Raw genomic sequence first — 23799 nt, 5'->3', positions numbered from 1 at the left:
ACCCTAGGCACCACTGGATGTAGATGGTTTGTTTTCAAGGCAGGAGAACCAACCTTCTTTGTCTAGTGTCTTCCACAGTTAAATAGTTAAATGCAACGTAGAAACACTCTAAAAATCAGTGAGGAGGAAAGAGCCATTGCTAACAATGGCACCTTGAGTTAGAACAGAGGACAGGACTGTACTCCTTCGGTTGACCGTCTGCACTCAATTTTATTTCTTTTCATTTCTTCAAGTGAACTCTCAAAAAATGATACAGTTTTGCCAAGCTTGATGCTGAAAGGCAGGTTAAGCCATGCATGAGACTTCTTGGTAAAATAAATACTCTTATCCTTAAAACTCTAATATTTATCTCATTCTGTCTGTCACTTCACTTGCAAGGTCTTTAGAAAAGGTCTGTTTATGTCAGCATTCAGGTGAATTGGATTTATGCCACCTTGTTGTAATCTCTAAATGAACATGTCAAAGGCCTTACAGTGTCTCAGAAATCATTCAGAAAATGGACTTATTTTGCTAACATATTATCTTGCAGCTTAGAATTAAATCACATCTGTTGTTTAATCCTGTTATTCTGATTAGCTGGAATCATAAGCACTGATATTGGTCTGAAGTCTCAGTTTCAGGATGTGCAAATCAAAATTTATTGGGATGTTGAGTACTGAAGTCTTGTGTTTGAAAAAAAAAAAAAGTTGTGTTTTACTTCAAGTGATTCATTTTAAAGAAAATGGTAAAATATCAGAAAAAGATTACTCATATATTTAGCATATTTTTATAAATTCATTTCAAGCCAACTCTATGGATGGAAGCAAAGAAAAATAGACATGAAAAATAAAAACTAGGATAAAGCAAACTCAGTAGCTATAGAAATTAATGAGGTCTTGGTAATACCATGGTAGAGTAAACTCAAACAAACCTTTGCCTTTGAAAGGCTGCTTTGATACTGATTTATCTAAAGGGACTTCCAAATTGAGCCCATAATGTAATTAAAATGCAATATCATATAATGACTCAGAAGATAGATTTTGGTCTTTCCTCTTCTTTTCCTTCCTCCCTCTGCTATGAATAAAAAGGCGAGAGTTAATGAAACTAGAAATCTCTTATGATAAATGAAAATATAAAGGGAATCAGCTTTCCAAATTTACGGTCAGTATCAACTAAACTGGTATTTGGCAGAGTTTGGGGTCAGCTCATCTCTTGGATGAAGAGGTTTGGAGATCCATGTCTGCCTTGAGTAGAGGTGACTCAAGTAAATGTCTCACCTCCCAGGTAGGAAGGATGGTTTCTGCATATGTCTGTGTAGAAGAAACAGAGAGCTCTGCTCAATTTTATTGAAAGAAGATGAAGAATATTCAAAGTTCTGGACCCTGCATCTGTCATTTAGAGGTGGCAGTGCCCTGAGGGGGATGGGTGTGGGGTTATTCCCCAGTGCTCTGGCTTTTGTCACCTGCCTCTGCCTGGCTCCCAATTGCAGTGTGAGCTTTTTGGATTTCCTTCTTATATGTCTTTCTCTTCAATATGGTATAAAGAAGTCTCGTTGGCCATAAATGTGAGGAATTAGATTCCAGATTGTTGCTCCAACATTGTAGAAAACCAACACTGAATTTAGTTTTAAAGCGTCTGTTTACTATTAAGCATAGTCTTAATTGGCCTGCTGAATATGAATGATTTAGATAAAACTTTAAGTGCCTTGCTGAACACAGGATTAATTTTTTGCTCCGGGATATAAGGCACTATTAAAGCACTGGATTTTGGTGCATTCTGGAAAACTAAGGCCAGCAGTAAACTCCGGAGCTCTGCACATTAGTCAGTGTGAAGCTACAGCTCTGCTTTTCTTTTTTCCTTTTTTTTTTTTTTTTTTTTTCCCCTCTTAGTTACTAGACCAGTTGATGGGAAGCTATGCCTGGGTCCTGCTCCATCCACCTCCCAGCTGTGTAACGTGCCATGCCCGGCCGAGTGCGTGGTGTCTGCCTGGTCTGCGTGGGGCCCCTGCCTTCACGAGAACTGCCAGGACCGCCACGGAGGAAGAGGTAATGGCTGCTTTTATATATACTGCTTTTGCAGCATTGGGGGATCTAAAGCAGGTAATGGAATATTATGATAAGATTGCAAAAGCAGTGGTGTCAAATTCTACATTGGGAGCTTAATGTATTTTTTAAAAAATTAATCTAACATAGGATGAAGCTCTTAGATGTGCGTACAGGAGTGGAATATGACCTTTAAAAGCTTTTTGCAGTTATTCTTGGGAGAAAAAAAAAAAAAAAAGATTTTCAGCCTGATTCAGATCCTTTTATCCTGCTCTGAACTTGTTAGGATTGTAAAGAGGATTTCTTGGGATAGCAGTTACAGACCTTCACAGTGCCAGGCTGTCCCTCTGTGATCCCCCTCGCAAGTCCTGCTGCATGCCTGGATTCCAGGGCAGTGCTTGGGTGAGGTTGGAAGGTGTCAGCACTGGGGTCTGTCCCACAGCCCTGCCGTCTTGGAGTTAGGCCGACCCAAGAGATTGTTCTCAGTGTTCTGGGTTTGGTTTAAATTCCTGGAAGAATGCAAGTATGATTTAACTGCCCTGGATCTTAATTGAATAGGGTACGTGTCTGCTGCTGCAGGACTTTCAGATCCATTGCAGACCCTTTCGTAAGGCTCTAAGTTGAAAAGATGACTGTTGGAGTTCGTGTCAGGGGATGAATATTATTGTTTGGAAGTTACACTTTTCTGAAAACAGTGTAACTTTTTGAAGTGATTTGAGCTGGTCAGAATTTTTGAAATTGAAAAATAATATAAAATATATGCTTAAATGTAAAGATTTGCAAAACCATTTCATTATTAAATTGTTTTGAATGATTTATTTTTGATTATTTGAGAATGGTGGAAGGTTGGTCTTACAGTCTCTGGAATATTTTATTTTTCATTTTCTGTTTTGTGGCCAAGGCATTTCCACGTCACCTCCACTAATGTTGTATATTTGCCCCTTGTCTGAGACTGTTGTAGGAAAGACCACCATGTATTTTTTTTTCTGCCTTTCTTAGAATTCTGTGTCATTTACATAACAAAACATCCTGAAAGATACTTGCGTATTAGTTCTGCATTTTATATAGCAACATGACTTCTGATTTTATTCAGGAGGTAGATTATGTAATCAATTCTTTCATTACTTCTGTAACCTTTTTCTTCCACTTTACATTTGAATCTTCCAATTTAATAGGATGTCATTTCAAAGAGGTCTGATATGCATTATGTATCAGAAATCCTTATACCTTCATAAAGCAGAATACTAATTTCTTCGTAAACTGCTCTGCTGTATCTCAAAACAAGTCTCTTCATTAGTGGATTCCCAGATAGAATATAGATGTCCTTTATATCTTCAAATCATTAACTGTTTCTCTCTATCTTAATATTATTCCATTAATATATTCATCAGTGGCAAATTCCTGTATTTGGACATGTTTATTTCTATCTCATGTTGATGAAAGGGAAAAAGTAATGTGAAAATGTAGGTTGTTGGAATTCTTTACACACTACTAGATTTTGCATGCCTGGACCATGGGCACATACAGCCAAGTACCGGCCCAGTCAGTTGTTAGTAATTGTTGTACTCTTGTTTGTCTTTATATCCCCCAGTTCCAGATGCCCTATACAGTCCTCTTGCTCCTAGATTATTGGAAAAAATATTTTTTGCAGTTCTCCTGTTAATTTAGTTTCTCTTTTTCCAGGCTTTAGAATGAGACAAAGGCAGGTCATTGTAGATCCCGTAGGTGCCCTGGCAGATTGTCCACATTTAATTGAATCTATTCCTTGTGAAGACCCGGTGTGTTACGAGTGGATCATTTCAGAAGGAATATGTGTGACTGACCATGGAAAATGTGGACCTGGAAAACGCATCCTGAAAGCTGTATGCAAGAACAAGAAAGGTGCGTAACAGTAAAAAAGCCCTTGAAAGCCCCATGGTTTTTCTGGCCGCCTCCTTTTAAAATGGAGTAATTGTGTTTATTTACAATAGCTCCTTACTGAATTTTTATGAAACTTTCAGATTTTTGAATTGACTGTGATATTCACAAAAGCATAGTGCTGATATTAATTGGGATTTGGGAGCCTTCTATTCTTTTTTAGCCTAAAGGAAACAACTTACCAGTACAGGTCATGTGTTGTCACCACTGGCCTTATTACCACAATTACAACAAAAGTGGAATACCAGTGGCCTGGTTCTCCCTAGAATCCTGTGGGGTTTTTTTGGTTTTTTTTTCTCCACATCTTGCACTAAAGTAGGGCTGTCACTGAGGCCAGCAGTGCTATGGGCATTCACAAAATTAATCCGGCCCCTAGCATTTCTTCTCTCCTCATTTTTTAGCATACACTCTGAATGTTTATATTGTTACACTAACCCTCTTACAGTCATGAGAAGGGATGCTCAGTTGTGCTGCCAAAATTAATACAAGAATTAGATGTAAACGAAATGTTTGTACTAAATAATACTTTACTTGGCGGCAGTTTGAGACCTGCAGTGTGTTCAGTTTACAAGTTGTTAATAATGAATAAGTACATTTTTATATGACGTTTACAAACAATCGGCAAGAGCTTATGTCTCATGCTTGGTTTGAACCTCAGCCAAAAGTTTCATTTCTTGATAAGGTCAGTGTTGTCAGATCTTTAAATTCAATTACATGGAGCACGACTTTGCAGTCCTTAGTCTGTGCTATCATTTCGAAAGTGGCAAAACTGTGGAACTTTAGATCTTGATACTGTATCTGAAATGGAGATGTCTTCTTTTATATGGTACTCAGACCTATTGCAGGAAACAATTTCAATAACAAGAAGGGTTAATTGGCAAGCGGTTAACAATAGTGTGTCATTTACAAGGCATTAGGATCTGACAGAATAAAATGATGGCTGCTTTGAAGAGCACAGATCCTCCTGAAATACATTAAAAATATATCTAATTTTTCTTGTAAATTTGTGAAAATGGGGCAAAAAACCTCCCTTCAAGTGTTACAGAACAATGTAGCTAGAATATGCAGAGTTGTCTCTGAATTTGGTTTAAGTGGTCTCTTCTGATGTCTAATCATAACTGTAGGTCTGATCCTGCAATGATGTGTGCAGATGGAGTCTTGTATTGCTCTGAAGCACCATGTACTGCTGTTAAAACTGTGTACTGTTAAAACCATGCACTGTTAAAACTGTGCCAGCATCCATTTTTATGCTCCAACTTGCAACTTGGAAGGAAAGCATATAACATAGCAGATGCTCGCTGATCTCGGATCAGACTCTTCTCTGTGACTGTGATCCTTAAGAAGCCATGCCTTTGAAGTGTCTTCACTTAATTGTTCAACAAGATACTGGAAGTCTCTCAGTTCCCTTTTCCACTTTAGTTACTCTGTGTGTGATCTAGTTACCAAGAAAAAAATGTTGGGACATTCTTCCTGCCTTGCCACCTCAAGGCAAATAATGTCACTGGACATAATCATTGTCAAGTTCTAATTGAGAAGGTTTCACAAGGTAATATCCAGATCATGAGGCAGATGAGAAGCACTGGTTAATACTAGTTTTAAACTTTTCTGAATTTTTGATCCAGTAGGATAGGACCGGTGGAGTCCTTAAAGTCAAAGTTGAAGAAAAAAGTCAATTTGTTTCTTACTCTGTCAATCCAGTAATATTAATTGTTTTGTTTATAACCTGTTTTGCTTCTGTAATGTTCTCTTAATTAGATTTTAATTCCAGTAAGTAGTGTATTTTCTTGGATAAAAGCTGGAGTAAGTATTAGAGTTGCATAAAGTGTTTTGCCTGGAATAGTTGGTCAGTTGGTAGTGGAAAGCCAATAGGGAGTCATGTGAGACTGTGAGACATACCAATTACAGCTGAAATAGCATAAGTGCATAGCATTATACAGTTCAAAATTCTGTGCAAGTAACTGCTCTGCTGAAAGCATTTAGGGTAGCTGCATTATGTGCTGGTATTTTCATTTACTTAAGAATCTTTTGTAGCATTCAGCTCCATATCCTAAAATCCAGTCTTTTATCCAGTCATTCTGTCATCTACGCCTGGCATTGTTTAGTATTCCCACTGAATGCCTAAAGGGATGAAAAACTACTTTTTTTTTTTTGACTTCATTAAATGACAAAATCCCATGTATCATCATCTTAAGAACAGTTCATTTGGGCCTGGAGTATGTTGATTAGGGTACTTTGGGTCTCCTGTGTATCCTGCGTGTAAGATGTCTTCATTTTCATATAAATGCAAGGCTTTTTGGCATGATGCTCTCCTCTTCTTGCTGCAGTGTGTAACTTAACTTCTCTTTAGAAGTTAGAAGCAGCTGATCTATTAGTCCAGTTTGTGCCCACCATACTGCAGAAGAGCTTAGCATCACGGCTTCTTGTCCCCTCCCTCCACCCACAGCATGGCTGAACCCATGTCCTTTGCTGTGTAATGCTGGGCTGTTGCATACTGCTCTCCATGGCTCAGAGACCTGAGGCCTTTTTGAGGAGGAGACTGTTTTTTCCCTTGCCAAAAATGAGCTTTATTTACACTGAGTGAAGCCAAAGTGGACTGGCAAGTTTTTCGATCTGCTCTCCCATGGCAGAGGACTTTGCTGCTGAGAGCAGAGCCTATGGGATCCTGTTGGCCTAAACCTCTCTCCAGCAAGGTGGAGCTTGGAGGTGCATCTTTGTCTCTGATGTATGTTGATACTGAGTGAAGTGAACAAGGCATTAGCCCTTCTCTGTCCCACTTCTGGTCATCCCAGTGTCTTTTTCCCAAGCCACAGCTCTTGCCTGCTCGTGGTGCCAGCCCATGCTGTGAGAGAGAGTTGGGAGGAAGCTGTTGGGGAGGTGAGCAGGGAGCAGTGGCTAGTTAACCTCTTTCTCCAGCTGAAACGTCACCTTTGGAGCCCCTTGTAGTGTCCTTTCTTCCCATTTTAAAAAGCTGTCCTTTCTGGTGAGAAGATTCTATGGTACTGACCCAGGTAACAAACTGCTGCTGGCCTGAGCCAGAGCTTGAACAACTCGGGAGCGAGTCACGCGTGGGTCTAACTCGTTTGTAAGGTTTCTCTGAAGTCTTCCATGTCAATGCAGTATCTTTTTGTAAGGGCTTGTATGAATTTCAGTGATGTATTATAGCACTCTTACTTCCACTGGGTCTAGAAGTACAGAAAAGACTTTTTTGTTTCTTAAATAGGTTAATGTAGGGGGTCTGTAGTGAAGGGGCTTCCATAGGACACATACTATGTACAGCATTTTTTCATGAAGCACTGTCTGTAGTTTGTGATTTGCAGCAATTAGCATAGATAAGGAGGAATTAGAAGACCGTAATAATCTCATTACTTTGTCATTATTAGGTGACTGCTCCCACCTATTAGTGTCTTTAATGTCTGTTAATAAGTTATTGAACATGCATATGGTGCTTGAAGGAAACTCTTAGTGTCTGGTCCATGTCCCTTGAGTGTGCCTCTTCTGTAGCATCAGAAGACAGTATTGTAATAAATCAAGTGAAATTAAATAATGTGTAGAAATGCAATGATGTAATGCATAGAATGGGAAAAAAACCCTGTGTTGCATGCTTCTTCCAAGCAAAATATTTCAGCAAAGTGTTTTTTATTTAGCTAGTGAAGGACAACAGATGCTTTTGGGGAAGTCTGTGAAGCCAAAAGAATAGTACAGGAAAATGGATGGTGATACTAAAAATAGGATTTTGTGTGTCGCTTGCTACATGGATTTATAATCAAGATCAAATGATTTATTTGAAAACTCTTTTTTTTTTATATTTACAGACAACCCAAAAATTATTTATGATTTTTCTCAGAGTTGTTGTTTCAGGTTGTTCGACAAGGAATTGAATAATCTCCTGTTTGTAATGTATTCTTGATCAGATAGCTGCAAGTATTTGACATTTGAATTTGGCCAGTCTTGATTAGAACCGACAAACATTACTGTGCATTGACCAGATGAAAATAACTCTCTGAAAACTTTCCAGTTCACTCACTCTCCTTAAATGTTCCTGCTCAGCAGATACAAAACCACGAACATGGTCAAAACTTTGTCATTCTAAAATACAGTTGGACAGTAGCCAAAATGTTTTGCATTTCAGTTTTTGAAGACAATGACCAAAATCATATTTGTGTGCTCTGCTTGCTGTGTCGTTGTGATAGGTACAAGCACTATAGTACTTGTATGTAGTATGGTAAGACAAAGGAAATTAAATGTTGTAGTAATGTGCAGAAAACTGCAGATAACCTCAGACAGCAGGATTTGGCTCAGGATCAGCAGATAAAAGTTTAGTGCAAACAGGACTTGGTGTGCCTTCATAGGTAGTTTCCCAGTCTTTTGATTTAAATGCTGAGAAATACAACTAGATTCAACATATAAATGTTGTTGAGTTCAGCCTGATGGAGGCATTTGGGAACTCTTCGTATTTTTATTTTCCATCTCTATTTTAGGCTGTATTAATAATAGAAAAACAGATGGAAACCAGACAAACGTTGAACCAAACTGCAGTTTTTAGAAATACTTGTTATAGTCACTTTGTGGGAGCTTATGAACTGAGCCATTGTTACGGTGAGGAGTACAACCTGAGCACATACGTAAAAGGAACTACAACAGTAAATTCATGAAATAGCAAGCATGACTCATAAAAGTCACAATTAACTTTTCAAACATTTTATAAATGTTTCTGACAATAATGTAAACTAAATCTCACCTATTAGCAATCCTCCTGAATACACTGTAAAATGTTGTTATTCAGAATCATACCTGTAAGTCGTCAATCTATTTTGTTGTAATTCCCATGTCATCATTTATTAATTTGCTTCTGCTTGTTATGATTCCTACTAGAACTATTAGTCACAAAGATGATTTTTCTGTGACAGTGAACAGCATAGTATCTAAATAATCAAAAATATGAAATAATTTACACTGAAGGGCTCTGTTGATTTAATCAGAAATTAAAGGTTACTCCACTCCTAGTTAACAAATTAATCACAGCTCAAAAGCCTTTTTATATTGTCGGCTTGGGTATCAGGGTTTCTTTGTTTTGTGGGGGTTAAAATTGTGGTGTTGCCATCATAAAACAGTTTGTTGGAAGGGACCTTAAAGATCATCCAGTTCCACCCCCCTGCCATGGGCAGGGCCACCTTCCACTAGCCCAGGTTGCCCAAAGCCCCGTCCAACCTGGCCTTGAACCCTTCCAGGGAGGGGGCAGCCACAGCTTCTCTGGGCAACCTGTGCCAGTGTCTTCCTTTTTGAGGGACAGTATTTATAACAGTGATTGAATAATCTATTGGTCCCTTATTCATGCACAGTTCATGCAGTGATAGGGAGATGTGGGTGTCGAACCCAGAGGAGCACAGTCCAGAGGTGCCATAAGAACATTGCTGTCTCTCTTCTCCTGTAGCACCCAAATGACTATTCCTGTGACCTGTCACAAAGCCACCTTCTTCAGCAGCTTCTGCCTCACCTAAATGCTCCCAGGCAGTTTGGAGGTTTCTCTGCACCCTTCCCAGCCATATCTGATAAATTCATAGTATCTGGCAGGTCCCAGGACTCATGGCTGTAAGGGGTGAACCACCCTGCTACAGACAGTCTGCCAAGATGGTACCTTAGAAATCAAAGTGATGCAATCCTACTGCTGTAGTTGTTATGGTGGCAAGGTATATTCTTTAAGGATTCTCAGTGGAGAATGGCTTCAACCTGCAAAAGTTACCCGAGCCGGGAGAGAGCACTCATCGCCCGAGCTCAGGCTCTTTGAGCCTCAGCGCTGCCAGACGTGGGGCAAAGAGCAGTCAGGAACATAAATTGTTGTGGAGTAAAAAATCATCCTCATTTCAGCAGTGTTATGCCAGATGATTAAATCTAGGTTTTTCTTTTTCCTGGTACTAACATTAACCCCCCCCCTCAAAAAAAAACCCAAACCCCCAACAAAAGAAGACCCAAACCCCGGAGCATATTTGCAGGGAGTGGTGAATAGAAGAAACCCACAAAATAAGGATGTTCACCAAGCCTTTAGGCCTGTTGCTTCTTTTGCTTTTGAGAAAACCTTTATACTACTGCTGCTGCTGTTCTGGCAGTCCTGGTAAGAGTAATTCCTGCACAACAGTTTTATTTTTCTGTGCGATCTTTTTGGTTCTAGGCAGTCAGTATCTAGAATGAGGCACTTGCAAAAAGTCAAGAGGGTTTTTATTTTTTAAGTCTTAATATGTTCAATGAAAAAGTATGTTTAGGTGGAAATACATCTAGTCCCAAATTTCTGTTCCATCTGTCAGTTTTATTTGTAAAATAGAGAACACTATTTCAAAGTCATGTTTTCTTTAAGCATTTTTTAGATTAAATGATTAATGTTTTCTTTTTTGTAAATTAACTAGGCCATGTCTTAAACAAGAAATCAAAATATTTTTAAAAGAGGTTGTTAATATAAAAGCAAAATATTCCATTGAGATTAAAAAAACATATTGCCTTATCTTGAAATTACTTTTTTCCTAAATCCTCCCCAGTCTCTTTTCAGTCTACTTAAAACAGAGTATTGGAGTTTTTTCTTCTCTTTTTAAAACAGAGTAAAATTGGAGTTTTTTCTTCCTCTTTTTTTTTTTTTTTTTTTTTGGTTCAGTGCCCAAACAGAAATCCATTATTCGCATGGCTCTATTGACAGAGCAGACACTGAAATCCTGTTGGATTTCAAGCGAACAGTAAAGGGAAGTAAGGTAATCAAAGCAGTGTTATTTTAAGATCCAATATTATGTTCTGCCAGAGCTTGACAGTGAAGCTCTGCACTTATGGAAGCTGAAGACTCTTTGGGGGTAGAATATTAATAATGGTGTGCTCAGTTACCTGTCTGTACTTCCAGTTCAATCGCAGCGTGTCCTGTGGTCCCTAAGAAGGGGTGTCCACAGAGACAGCTTGAGGGGTGTGCTCCACTCGGTGCACAGCAGCGTGAGAGGCAGGAGCATCCCCAGGAGCTCTGCTTGAATCCTCCAGAACGAGGGGGCTGCAAGTAGAGATGATGTCTGATTTTATTCCTGGTTGAGGGCATGAAGCAAGCAATTTCCTGAGGAGCTCTGTTTTAACATAAATCTCAGCAAAGCTGAGTTCTTACCTGGGGAGAATTCTTGATTTTCCATCTTGTAATGGATTAATGATATAGAATGAATTTGCAGAGTCTGTTTAATTTCTTAGAGAAAAGATATGCTGTGTTCAATTTTTTGAAAGTAAGTTTTAAGTAAGTTCTATCTGGGGTATCCAAATAAGATCTTTAAATCTCTGTTGATCCATTGTGTTCAGTAACACACCACAATCTCTAATGGTACATCTAGATTTTGTTTCTCCTGTAAGAGTAGCATAAGCTTAGATTGTGATCATTCTTTATTTTAGAAGCTCAAACTTCTGTAAACTAAAAGAATCAGTTTTGTTTGTAAAATTAAAATACTTGTTTTCAAGTTAATGTGGCAATACATCTGTCTTTAATATGACCTTAATCTGTGGAGTAGTGAATATCTTCAGTGATGCTTTTTCCCAGCTCTGCCTGTACATGGAGCATATTCACGAGGGCTTTGACTTACTGAGGGGGGGGGGTGGAGAATGTGCTTCTAATGATACACAGTGAATGAGAGAACGATGAATAGCTAAAAGTTAAATAGCTCAGTCGATGGATTAGGAACTGTTTTGTCTCAGCTTCTGAAATCGTTTAAAAAGAAAGTCTTACACACTGCTTTGGTCAAATTTGTGTGCTGTCAGCATTAGCAGGACAGAACTTGCAATGGGAATTTTGCCTGAGGAGGGTGTGATTAATATATATATGGTATGGACTATTAATATAAGTGCAAATGGGAGGGGAGACAACTTCACAGCTGTAAAATTTGGAATTATTTTGTAGGGAATGGTAAAATTATCCGATTGCTCAACACACTTGCACATACAATCAATAAAATTAGAGAGGTATCAGCTCTTCTAAGCCTGCAGGTTCAATTACTGTCATGGGGCTCAGCCTTCTGCTCCACATTGCTCATCCCCCCTCCTAGTTCGTGAGTGTACCCTGCCATACCCTGTCATTGGGACTGTTGATCCCAAACCAGTATGCTTTCCTGACTTAGAAATACAGATCCTAAAAGGCGATGTGCAGAGGCTTCTAGCAATTAGATAGGAGCCATACTTCTCATTTTGCAGCATGGTGGAAGGAACATATTGCAGTGTAGCAGCAAGGCTGATGAGTATTATGAGTGTTTCAGGAATCCTGAAGAATGATGTGTGGTTTGTTCAATAGATTTGAGACCCATTTTTTGGTAGTCATAAAGATTGATGTGCTCTTTGAGCAGGCTGGCTGTTTACGAGCCAGGTGGAGTGGATGTAGTTACCTCCATCAAGCCTTACCTCACAGCAGCTGGTACCATGCCAAATACTTGATGTCTCCTTCTGGAAACATTTAAAAAGACAAAATGTAGATTGTGACCTGCTCTAGGACTGATGCTCTGACAATTTGAGGACAGACGCCATCAAGAGTTCAAGTGAATTTCCTGTCTTTGCATCTTCTACTGAAACTGATGTCTGCAAAAGAAACAGAAAATCGGCTTTAAGTTAATTTTAGGGTAAGCTGCTGAAAAGTAAGAGCTTTCTTTGCTTAGTCACGCTTTAACGGTTTTACTCCCTTCAAGATCATAGCAAACATATGGCCCACAAGCCAAAGAAGATAGAAACTCCAAAGTCTCTTAAGTAATTCTTGTAGTAGCTACATTTGTGTAAATATCTGTGTCTTAAGCATGTTGTGCTAAAATACAGGGTGAAATATCTGATGCTGGAAAGCTGGAAGGTTGTGGGTTTGAATCTAGAGGATAAACTCAAACATACTTTGATTAATTTTCTATGTTTGAATGCGAATATGTTTCATGATTTCCAGCTGAACTGTGGCTGTGCGTCTTCAAATGCTGGTGGTGTGATTTGTGTCAGTCATCCAGAAGGCAGCTATAATCGGTATCCAGTGGTGATGTTAGCTCTGTGTAGTTGGCAGACAGAGATACTGGTGGAGTTTATTAGGGATATAGCCAGCTTTCAGCCTCCCTGTGCTTGTCAATATAAGGTATTACAGTTACCTGTGAAAATAAGTTTTCCATGCCAGCTGAGCTAAGTGTGAGTTTGTGGTTGGTGCAGAATGCCCTCAAATGAATTTCTATGCAAAACCACAATTCTTTTCAGTATCTAGTGCTCCTTTTTGATACCTAATGTCTCCAAAAGATATTTTTCAAGACTTCAGAGCAGTGTTAAAATGGTGAGGGCAGAGGCCGTTTCTTCCCTATGGCTGTTTCAGCAGAGAGACGGATTTTCAAAGTTCCAGCTCTCACTTGCACTAGTGAGAGGGAGCAGCAGGTACTGTTTTTTAAAAAAAATGAACCTGAGCTTCAAACACCTGTAGATTTGGAATTGAAGGTCAAGGTAGCTCTTTTAGAAATGGGAATTATAACATTAAGAAAAATATAAACATCACTGTCCTAGTTTCAGCTGTGATAAAGTTATTTCCTTCCTAGTAGCTGATATAGTACTGTTTTGGAATTAGGATGACAATACTGTTGATAACACACTGATGTTTTGAGTTGTTGCTAAGTGGTGTTTATATGAAGTGAAGGACTTTTCAGCTTCTCATGCTGCCCTGCCAGTGAGGAGGCTGAGGGTGCACAAGAAGCTGGGAGGAGACACAGCTGGGACAGCTGACCCCAAGTGGTCACAGGGATATCCCAGACCATATGGTGTCAGGCTCAGTGTATAGACTGGGGGGGAACCTGCTTGGGAACAGACTGGGCATTGGTTGGTGAGTAACTGTTTTTAATTTATATCACTTGTTTTTCGTGGCATTTATTTATCTTTTTGTTACTTTCCTTTTCATTTATTCTTCAAAAAAAATTTTTCAATTATTAAACTGTTCTTATCTCAACCCACAAATTTTCTTTCTTTTACAATTCTCTCCCTCAACCCACTGGATGTGAGTGAGCAGCTGTGCAGTGCTTAGTTGCCAGCTGGGGTTATAACGAGACAATCACTTATTATGGCAAGATCTGTATTGCCCTTTATGTTTTAAATGTTATGGAATAAGTTTGACCTAAGTTGATCTGAGTTTGTGATAAAGGTTACCTAAAGAGCATGGCATGTGCCTGTGACTTGTAGATCTGTTACGCTGGTGCAGGAGGTTTGAAGAAAGTGTGTGGAAGGATTAATATTCGTATACTAGGCTAGTGCCAATGTATACATTTAAACTATTTATGTATAAGCTGTTTTTTAATGACTAAGCAATCTATATGGAGTTTGATGATTTCTAATCTTTCAATTATGAGACTGAAATAAGGTTCCTGTATTGTATTTTGTAACTGCAAAAATATTTATAGTTAATTTTTTAAGTCTGGAAAATAAATCTTGAAATAGATTTATTTGGTTTTGTCCCTCCCAGTATATTGTAGAGAAAAATTTCAGATTGTTTCAATAAGAAATGAGAAAAATACCTCTAAGTGCCAATAACAATTCCTGTTTTCTCAGTGAAATGAAGCATACAGCATAAAATACCTGTTTGGCTGTTTTCTTTAAACTAAGCATAACTTCACATATGCGATAAGTTCATATTCTCTTTGGAGAGGTATTTCTTAAGAGCACTGATTCAACAAAGGGGACGTGAGCAAAATAGGATCCTTCTTGAGCTGTATTTGAAAGGTAGCTGGATGATAAGTTTTAAAATTAACTTATGTGGATAGAAGAGAAGGAGGCTAGAAGGATTAATTTTAAAAGTGTTATTAAGGACTGGATTCTGGATCTGCAACCTGAAGGTGGCTGAAGGTACCAGGAGGAGCAGATAGAAGATGTGGCAGTGAGGGTTAATCACATCCATAAGGGTTCTGGTTTTTTGGGGTTCAACGGGTTCCAAAAGTAGCTAAGGATTTCACTGTTTTACTACCAGTGAAGGAAGTGTTTAACATACCTAGATATCTTCCTCATTCTTTGTACATGGTTTGGTAATGTTTGTGTTAAGTCTCTCAAACACACAGCACCAGGCACACAATCTTGAGGAATAGAAGAAATGGAGATGCTTTACAAAATCTTTTTATTCTCCTCATCCCAGGCAGAGGCACCAAGGTATTTTATGCTTTAGTCCCACAGTTGTAATTTTTAATACATATAAAGGGGGTCCCTGAAAATAGTGGCTATTCATAGCATTCACATCAGTGGTATTTTCGCCTGGTTTTGACATGGTGCTTTTGGAGCCTCTACACAGTTGTGACCTGAAAACTTCCTCAGGCTTTAGTTTCCTACTGGTGATATCCCCATGAGATACTCGAATTTAAAGCTTTTTGCATTAATACTGTCATTAAACCATTTGTCTTTAACCAAATATGACAGCATATGTATACGACACCATTCACATAACTTTTCTGAAGGATCTTGTGGCTAAATTTCAAGGAAGCCCAGCATGGATTGTGCAGGCGTTAGCCCAGCATGGATTGTGCAGGCGTTAGCCCAGCATGGATTGTGCAGGCGTTAGCCCAGCATGGATTGTGCAGGCGTTAGCCCAGCATGGGTTGTGCAGGCGTTAGCCTTTCACAGGCGTGAGGCTTTCATTTAAGCAGCCTTTTTGAACTCGTCATATTGAAGACACAGCTGACAGTTTGCAGAGATGTTCACAAATTACTTAAAAAAACCTCAAACAACCCAACCAAAATCAACAAACGCAAAAAAAAAAGAAAAAACAACAAAGGCACGAACGGGAAAACTTTCATGTTTTACATACTTGTGCCATTTGTCCTCTTCTGAGCACTGGTGTTTGACTAGCCCATGTCCAGCCAGCAAAAACGGCAGAGGGATAACTTTCCTTCAGTGGTGGCAATGGTTTGTGACTTTCTCCAACACTCAGTTTGTAGTTCAGGTAGGCATTTGAATCTTTAAGGGACCAACCCCTCTGTGAAATTCCATTTACATTAATAAACGGTTTCAGAATTTTCTGGTGTTCAGCAGATGGATAAACAGCATGATGGCATATCCTGATTTCCTTAGGATGCCAGGCTAAGACAAGCCAGAAAACAGTTTTTAATGCATTTGATATTTTTCAAATTCTTAATAGAAAATTGCCCAATTTTTGGTTCAAAATTATTTTAGCTGAGACTTTTTTTTCCCAAGAGAAATAGTCAAAACAGTATAAAGGCTTTAAATTAAACAGAAGATCATCAGGGGAAAGAAGTGACTAGCTGTATTTTATTGCATTCTGTATGTGAGGTTTAGTGGGCTGGAATCCAACTCGTGATCTAACTCACAAAAGAAAAAACCGTTTCAAGATAAGCCAATTAAGTTCTCTATGAATTAGTATCTAGGAATTTATTTTTATCAGATAATATTAAAAGAAATAAATGAAACCTGATTCTGCAGGCAGAAGACTGAAACTGGTAGTGACTATCTGTGATGGCCAGTGGTGTGTGAGGCTAGGGGCTTCCCTCCATCTCAGTCCACAGGAGGATTTGGGGTCCGGGCAGAGGAGAGATGAGGAGAAGTCGGGGTGGGAGAAAAGGCTGGGAGCCGCCTGCAGCCATGAGGTCTTCTGTGCTCGCTGTTCCTCAGATGAGGTGAAGGAGTTGTACCCGGGCTCTGGTTGTGTGCCGTGCTGTGTGGGTCAGCAGTAAGTTTCTCCTGAGGTTTATATAAGGGAATAATTTGAGTTTAACTTCAATAGACAGCTGCTCACGTTGATCTCTGACCACAGCCCTTTTAGTGGAGGAAAAAAGAAGGGCTTTTTTTGAGTGTAATTTAATCCTTTCCTGCTGGGGGGCCCTACAGAAGGTGCTTTCTGTAGCTGAAATTCCTTCGGTGCTGCACGTTGCGTGCTGGACGGGAATGATTGGGAGAGCCACCTTGATATAGCAGTTCTAAAGCCTGTTGAGTGGAAATTGAAGATAAGTGTTGCACTTTCTTTAAGTTTCTTTTTATCAAGCTATTTATGAAGTAGAGCTGATTAAAAACATTTTAGTCACTTGTTTTGAGGTTAATGGGTGCTGGAGGGGAAGGGTCCCCCCTTAAACTAGGAAGTTTTGACAAACTTTTAATTAAGAATTCAGGACATGGAACTTTAGGGCTTGTTCTGCACTACTGAGATTGGCTCTGGGGCATATTGTTCTGTCAGGTTTTTAAAGTAAATCTTCCTCTTAATTGTAATTAAGTGTTGTAATGCCAGTACTCTTCATTAGGCAGCAATTTGTGATTAGTCAGGTGGTCGTGATGGAAAGAGAGGGAGGAACATGTGATAAAATGGTAGAGAAATTGCAAAGCAGGGAAAAAGGCCACGAGATGCAGCTCCTAAATGCTCTTTAACATCCTTCTGTTGGCAGATTTCCCAGGGAATTCAGTGCGCTCTGTGGGACAGGGTTCGATCTTCACACAGATCCTGGCCTGTGTGGAAGCACCGGTTCAGTGGACCTCAATTAGAGGACTTGAGCTCTGAGTTGTGACAAGAAATAATGCTAGGAACAGCCATAAAAAGGGAAAATTCCTAATTCCCTTAAAACTTTGAAGCCAAGCTATTATTTTAAGTGTAGATTACATTATCGCATTTGTTTATCTGTGAATTGAATCTCATATTTAATAAATGGTAGCTTTTGTGAAGTGCTGGAGTGAATGTGAATTAGTGAATTGAGAAAGATTAGCTCTTCGAGGAGATTGAGAAGAATTTAAAATTCCATTGTTCGGTGTTTTTCTTTCTGTCTGTATGAAGCTCATCTGTAATTGTCTTAAATTAGGTACTGCATTTGTTTAAAAGAGTTAAATAAGTAACAGGATAAGGTATTTCATAGCTACTTTTTAAGTAAACAGCCCGTTTTTATCTTTAGGCAGTTTGCAAATGTCAGAGCAAATCTTTTGAAGAGAAGGTACATATGAGATGGTGTTTCTTTAGGAACTGAATCACCCTTTATTCCTGGGATGCATTTTCCAATTTTGAAGCCTGGTCTTCCCATATTGTATGATTTTAGTGTATCCCTTTACCATGGTTGTTAGAACAGATGCATTATTTAAAAATTGCTATGGAGAAGTGAGAACTGGACTGTAAGCATGAATTTGTTCAGTTCCTGCCTGGCAGCTGTGGTCTATATTTTGCCATCAGTTGTCTGATGGTGTTGCTGATGATGAACCCTCACACTGACCCAGTAATTACCAGGCCCTGAAAGAGAAGAAAGGAAAAGAAAGATAAACGAGTCAACACATCCATGTGGACTGGGTCACCAGCTATGCAAGCAGAAGACAGTGCTTTTTCCTTTCATATCACCGAGGAACAAAAAACAATCACACAAAGTTAGTTCCTGGCTCAGTCCTGTGGTTAGTGGTGTCCGTGGGGATTCAGGCACTGCATCCAGTGGGAGACAGATGTAGTTTGAAAAGTGAATTTTCTGGAAGAAGTGAGATTATTTATCAGCCCCTAGCAAGCAAGCAGAGAGTTCGCTGGGACTGGATGAGCTCAGGGTGCTTTTCTGGAGGGACAAAGTCACTTCCAGGTGGTGTGAAGCCCACCTGCTCTCCCTTTCCACATCTCCTGTGACACTGCACCTAAGTCTGTTCCTGGTTCGTGAGTTGTTTCCATTTGCTACTGTCAAATGTGCATGTGATATAGAATACCAAGTCTTTTTTATAATGAAAATGTGATGACACAGCAGGACTGGTAAATCCTCGTGAACTTAAAGATAGACTGTTAGGCAGGTCTGTAGAAATGGCTCCATTTGTGCTTGATGCAGGGGAAAGATGGGTCTTGGCTGCCCATAGTACATGGTAGAAATCAAGATGATCCTGTAAGTTCAAATTCTATTTTTGGTACCAGATGCAAAATTCCCCTTACATTTAACATAGCAAGAATTTCCCCTCCAGTTTTAGCAGATTTCCAAAGTTTAATACAAAGTCAGCACTGTTTTGTTGTATGCTTAGTGCTGTGTCAAAGGAGACTGGAGCCAAGAGGGTGTTTTGTTCTTTTTCATGGTGTTTACAAATAAAGCTGACTGATTTGGTAACTCTCTTGGAAACTCTCTGAGACTGTAAATTTAGCAGAGTGCTCCCTGGGCATGCATAGATCTAAAGATAGTAGTTTCTTGCCTATCAATAAGTATCTTAAGGCCTTTACTTTTAATGCTATATACAACTTAAATCCCAGGAAGATAATTCCACTACTTCTGTTCATTTATACTATAGGAGTCTGCATTAATTCAGACTAGGCTAGGTTTTCTAATACATTATTTATTTAGGTCTTCAATATGTCTGTGGTGCTTCATGTGGTTGACAGAGCATATTCTTGTTTGTTAATATTATATGGCAACCCGTTTTCCCAAGATGCTTAAATGAATGCCTTCAATAAAGCTGTGATTTTAAAAGCCACTTTTTTTTTTTTTTTTTTTACCTTGTTGTAACTATAGCATCCTTTAATCTTAGCTCTGATTTCTGTTCTTTACAAATACCTGGTTTAAATAGTTCTGGAAAGATCATCAGTTCTTTAATTTACTTTTTCTTTTTTTTTTTTTTTTAAGAAAAATGCTCACTCAGATCTTGATTCTAAATATCTAGTCCAACTTAACCCCCTTCTCCCAGGCAATAGAAGCTTAGAAATACCTTCAATTCAATAAAAAAAACCAACAAAAAACCCTTACATGAATGGTGAGGCACTGAGCTCGTATTTTCTGACAGTCCACAAAGCTTACAAATCAAAATACATGAGAGTGCTGCATAAGTGAGGGTGAAACAAATGGTGTACAATGCTTGGGAATGAATGAGTCATGTGAATGAACATTGGCATGTACATCCCCAGCCCCATATTAAGATTAAAGTGAGTTGTCTGCTCTACAATTGCGTAATTGCTTCTGTGACTGATTTGGTGCTGCTCTGTAATAAGTTGTGAATACTGTATGCTGACCTGGTTAATGGGATGTTTACTAAATGAATATATTTGTATAGTGTAATAGGAGGATGTTTGGAAAAATTAGCAGGATGAGAAAGAATGGCTCGAGAGAGTCATTTTTCAGTAAGTGCTGGCGTTGTGAAGAAGGAGGCAGGCTGCCTCGCTGTTGGCGTTTGGGGGCTTGGAGTGCGAAGTTACGTGGGGCTGGGTCCCCTTCCCTCCCCATCGCAGGGAGGTCGGTGCCCTGGGCGCACACACTGTCACGGACCATCCTCGTCCTGACTCCCCAGGTGAGCACGACACACAGGTGACTGCTCTGGGCTTGGGGTACCCAGACTCTGCACCCCATTGAAGATGCTGCCAGTGTGGGGATGAGTGCTGGGGCAGGGAACAGCCTCCATCCTGCAGCTGTGACAGCTTCATTTCATAAAATACCTTTCTTGAATTTAGCTATTTTAAGTACTATAGACTAAGATAATTATTTCATGAAGTAATATTATCTGCAAATTAACCTTGGATCTTTGCGTGGGTTCAGAAAGAGAGAGATAAGGAATTTTATCGCAAATTGCAGACTTACTGGGTTTAACGTAAAGGCCGTGGCAAGTAATACATTTAAACTGCATTTAAGTAGTAAAGACCAGAATATCAAAGTCTAAAAGCAATAAACATTAATTTATTCAGAAAGTTTTTATATTTTCTTTCTAGTTTATATGTTCTTTTCACGCACTGTCATTTAATGAGGTTATATTCTGATTAAAGTAGAAAAATAAAAAAGTAAAATGTTTTATTTCAGTAGATAAAAATGTAGCTTCTAAAATACATCAGCTTGCCCTGTATAGTCTGAGCTAGCTGTACAATTTTCCCTTCGTTCAGCATGGCTGCTAGACTAATGGATTTTGGGGGCAAAACTCCCCCTTATATAGAGTTTCAATTGAAATCCATATTTTCATTTTCAGTGACAACTAATACATTTCCTGTAATCCCTTTCAAATATTCACTGGCAGTATTCCCAGACATACATTTTGAAGGTTAAATGGTTTAGGATTTATGTACTATACTATGTAGGTCAGTCTGAATAAGCTAATAAGTCTGTATGGCCCCTTCATTGCCAGAGACCAGTTTGTATCTCAGAAACACTATGGCTGTGGTAGCACGAAGCTTTGGCTGGTTAATGAACTGTGGTTCTAACGAGCCCAGGGTGAGGTGCTGGGCTGGAAAACTGCTTTTTCTGGTTGCAGAGCTCACTTGGGTATCGTTAGCTATCGTGTAGCGTAGATGCACCTTCCTGGCAGTTGAAGGTTTTGGCTCTCTGTCCAGAAGCATCCCTTTTTTTAATAGGCTGCAATAGACATGAATAAAGTGCAATAATTAAAATAATATTCCACGAGCTTTGCATTTTAGTATGGCAGTTTGATTAAAATTGGATCTGCCTTTTCCTCTCCCTTGAGGACCATTGCTCACTTCGTGGCTAATGAAGTGGAATGAGCACTGTGATCAATATTTATGGTGTCACTCTGGGCACCTGCAGTTCTTTCAACCCTTCTTGCACTGTGAAGCTGGAATGGACATTTTTAACTCTAAGCTAATTAATGGCTAACTGTGCAACTTGATGTGAAGTCTGGAAAGACTGTTTTTAGTACTGTTTCTTATGAGCGTCACATGCAACTTTCACAGATTTACTAATTCTTGTCATCAGTTGGCCACAAGTAGGAACTTGATTTTCTTAAGTGATCTACTTTCAGGTCCTTCAGTCGTCCTTTGCTGTTAGTTTGGGCTCTCCCTGTGTGGGGAACAACCACCCTTGGGGTACTAATTCTTGCCACTGCACGCACACTAAAAAGGACATGTATGGATTCTTTCAGCTGAGTTTATAGAATTCTGCCCTACAGCTTTTCTTCTTTTTATACTCCAGTCTTCACTACAGGTTCCAGTAACTGCTGGAGATAGCACATATTTAAGTCCAGCATGAATGCCGTGGAGTTAGTGTTAGTCTGTGCTTTTGCATCTTGCCAGTTTGGGGGCTGCTCCCAGCTGTGCCAGAATATTTTTATTCAGCTGCTCATGAAGTCCACAGACTATGGCAGTATTTTCTGTCCAAATCAGCCGTGCAGTACTTTGTTCCACAGTTCTTTTGTCTCTTGACTCCCTTCAAGGCTTTCCCAAAATAATAATATCATCTTTGAACTCTTGGTGGGTTGGTTCGTTGCAAACTTTGCCCATTCCCTGCCAACGACAGCGGCTGGAAGCAGTCCAATGTAATTAGTAGGTATTTTGGAGACTCCATTCTGGCAGCCCCGTTAAATATGTGCAGTGAAAGCAGGATTACTATGGGGCCTCATCTTTCTTTTTCTTTTTTTTTTTTTTTTTTTCGTTATGGCATCTCTATGATCTGTAAGCTTATTTAATTGGAAATTAGCCATTTTTATTAAGACAGATCCCCTTTGGTCCAAGTCCTGACGTGGGATAAATGTATATAGTTCCCACTAAAGAGAAGGAAAAGGTACCCACATACTCCAGGTGGAAATTTGCCCTTTTGTGTCCATTGTAGTTCTCCTGGAGGAGAATTTCATTTTCTAGTAAAGGCAATAAATTTTTGCTGCTGAGATAAGTGACTACAGAGGTTCATCATCAGGATTTGAAGAAATAAGCCTCCTAAGAAGATGGATGATGACAAGGGGAGTAAGAGTTGTTATCCAATCATTTGTCATGGTCCAGAACATTAAGATATATGGGTAAGACCCCAAAGTTGTGTAAAAGTTCCTTTTTCCAGCAGTCAGTTGGTACGTAATAACTTATCCTGTGCAGTCAGCCAGTATTACATGTTCTCTGAAAACTCATTTTGTTTGCATCTCTTTGTATACACAGCACATAAGCAGTAACATCTTATATTGCTGGGAAGTATTCCACACATCATCAAAATGTAGCCCCATAGTTACTGAATAGAGACTGACTTTTTTGGTGATCACGTTAATTCCCTTCTCTCCCTCCTCCATCCCTCTCCAGATGTTAACATTATCTGCCTTGCCTCTATTTCTGTGCTAGTGTTCTGCTCTGGGCTTTCTCCAGAGACTTTTCCCTCTGACTGCTTTTCTGTGGTTCCCTGCTTTACAGTGGTTTCCCTCTAGTTCTTCCCTTGTCTCAAGGCTTCAAAACCACGTAGCAGCCATGGGGTACAGTGTCAGCTAGTGAAACACTAGATTAAACGTTCATGGCTGTTGGAGTGCTTGTTAGAATATATGTATTAATTCAACACTTCCTGCTGGTTTTCAATATGTTGGGAGGTTATGTTGCCAGTGAGGTGAGTTTAAAGCCTGTAAGTGGAATACATTTCAACTAACGGCTCGAGAGCATGTAAAAATCTTACTCTGCTTACCTAGTTTCAGAGAAAAACCTTTCCCCTTACTTTTTAATGAGCGAGTATTCCTGTCTAACCAAACGAGGTTGAGACTGGATTTCTGAAGGATTTTGTTAAATTCCAGCTCTGCAGCTGGGATAGCTGATCTTGAAAGTTCACTTTAATGTAGGCAACAACATCGTAGTTTGCTATGGTAAACTGCTCCCTGATTTGCTGCTTGTTGCTGGAAAGTCACTCAAAGATGAGGTTTGCCTTGTTCTGTCTGGACTTGTCGTTGCTCTGTAGACTAATTTTGATCAGCTGAGCCTGTGAGACCTTAGCACTGGGTCCTACTAAACTTTGCGAAGTCCTCCAGCGTGGCAACTTCATTACATCTGTGTGCTGGAGTTAAAGGATGACCCTCGTGCATTTCCCTGCCTGGTTTGGTATTTCATGGTCAAAAAGCTTAATTGACTCAATGTATTTATTCTCTTACATTTCTCTCTTGCAGCTGGCTCAGGAGGATGTATCTGACCACTGTGGACTCATAGGCAGAGGATTTCAATCGTAGTTCACTTGAGAAGGGTTTAGATATGAAAGTTTAGCCTTAG

The 23799-nt window shown here is 39.4% G+C and overlaps 1 protein-coding gene across 1 annotated transcript in view; it reads left to right on the top strand.

Moving 5' to 3' along the window:
* THSD7B (thrombospondin type 1 domain containing 7B) overlaps nucleotides 1-23799 on the top strand; it is a 370637-nt gene that overhangs the window by 180944 nt on the left and 165894 nt on the right. The window contains exons 7-8 of the mRNA XM_074910342.1: nucleotides 1869-2024; nucleotides 3705-3902. Of these exons, the coding sequence (XP_074766443.1) occupies nucleotides 1869-2024; nucleotides 3705-3902 (354 nt within the window). The remainder of the gene's footprint in view (nucleotides 1-1868; nucleotides 2025-3704; nucleotides 3903-23799) is intronic.

The sequence above is a fragment of the Athene noctua genome, chromosome 7, assembly GCF_965140245.1.
Source record: "Athene noctua chromosome 7, bAthNoc1.hap1.1, whole genome shotgun sequence".
Taxonomy (NCBI): Eukaryota; Metazoa; Chordata; class Aves; order Strigiformes; family Strigidae; genus Athene; species Athene noctua.
This window is presented reverse-complemented; position numbering and strand designations above follow the sequence as displayed.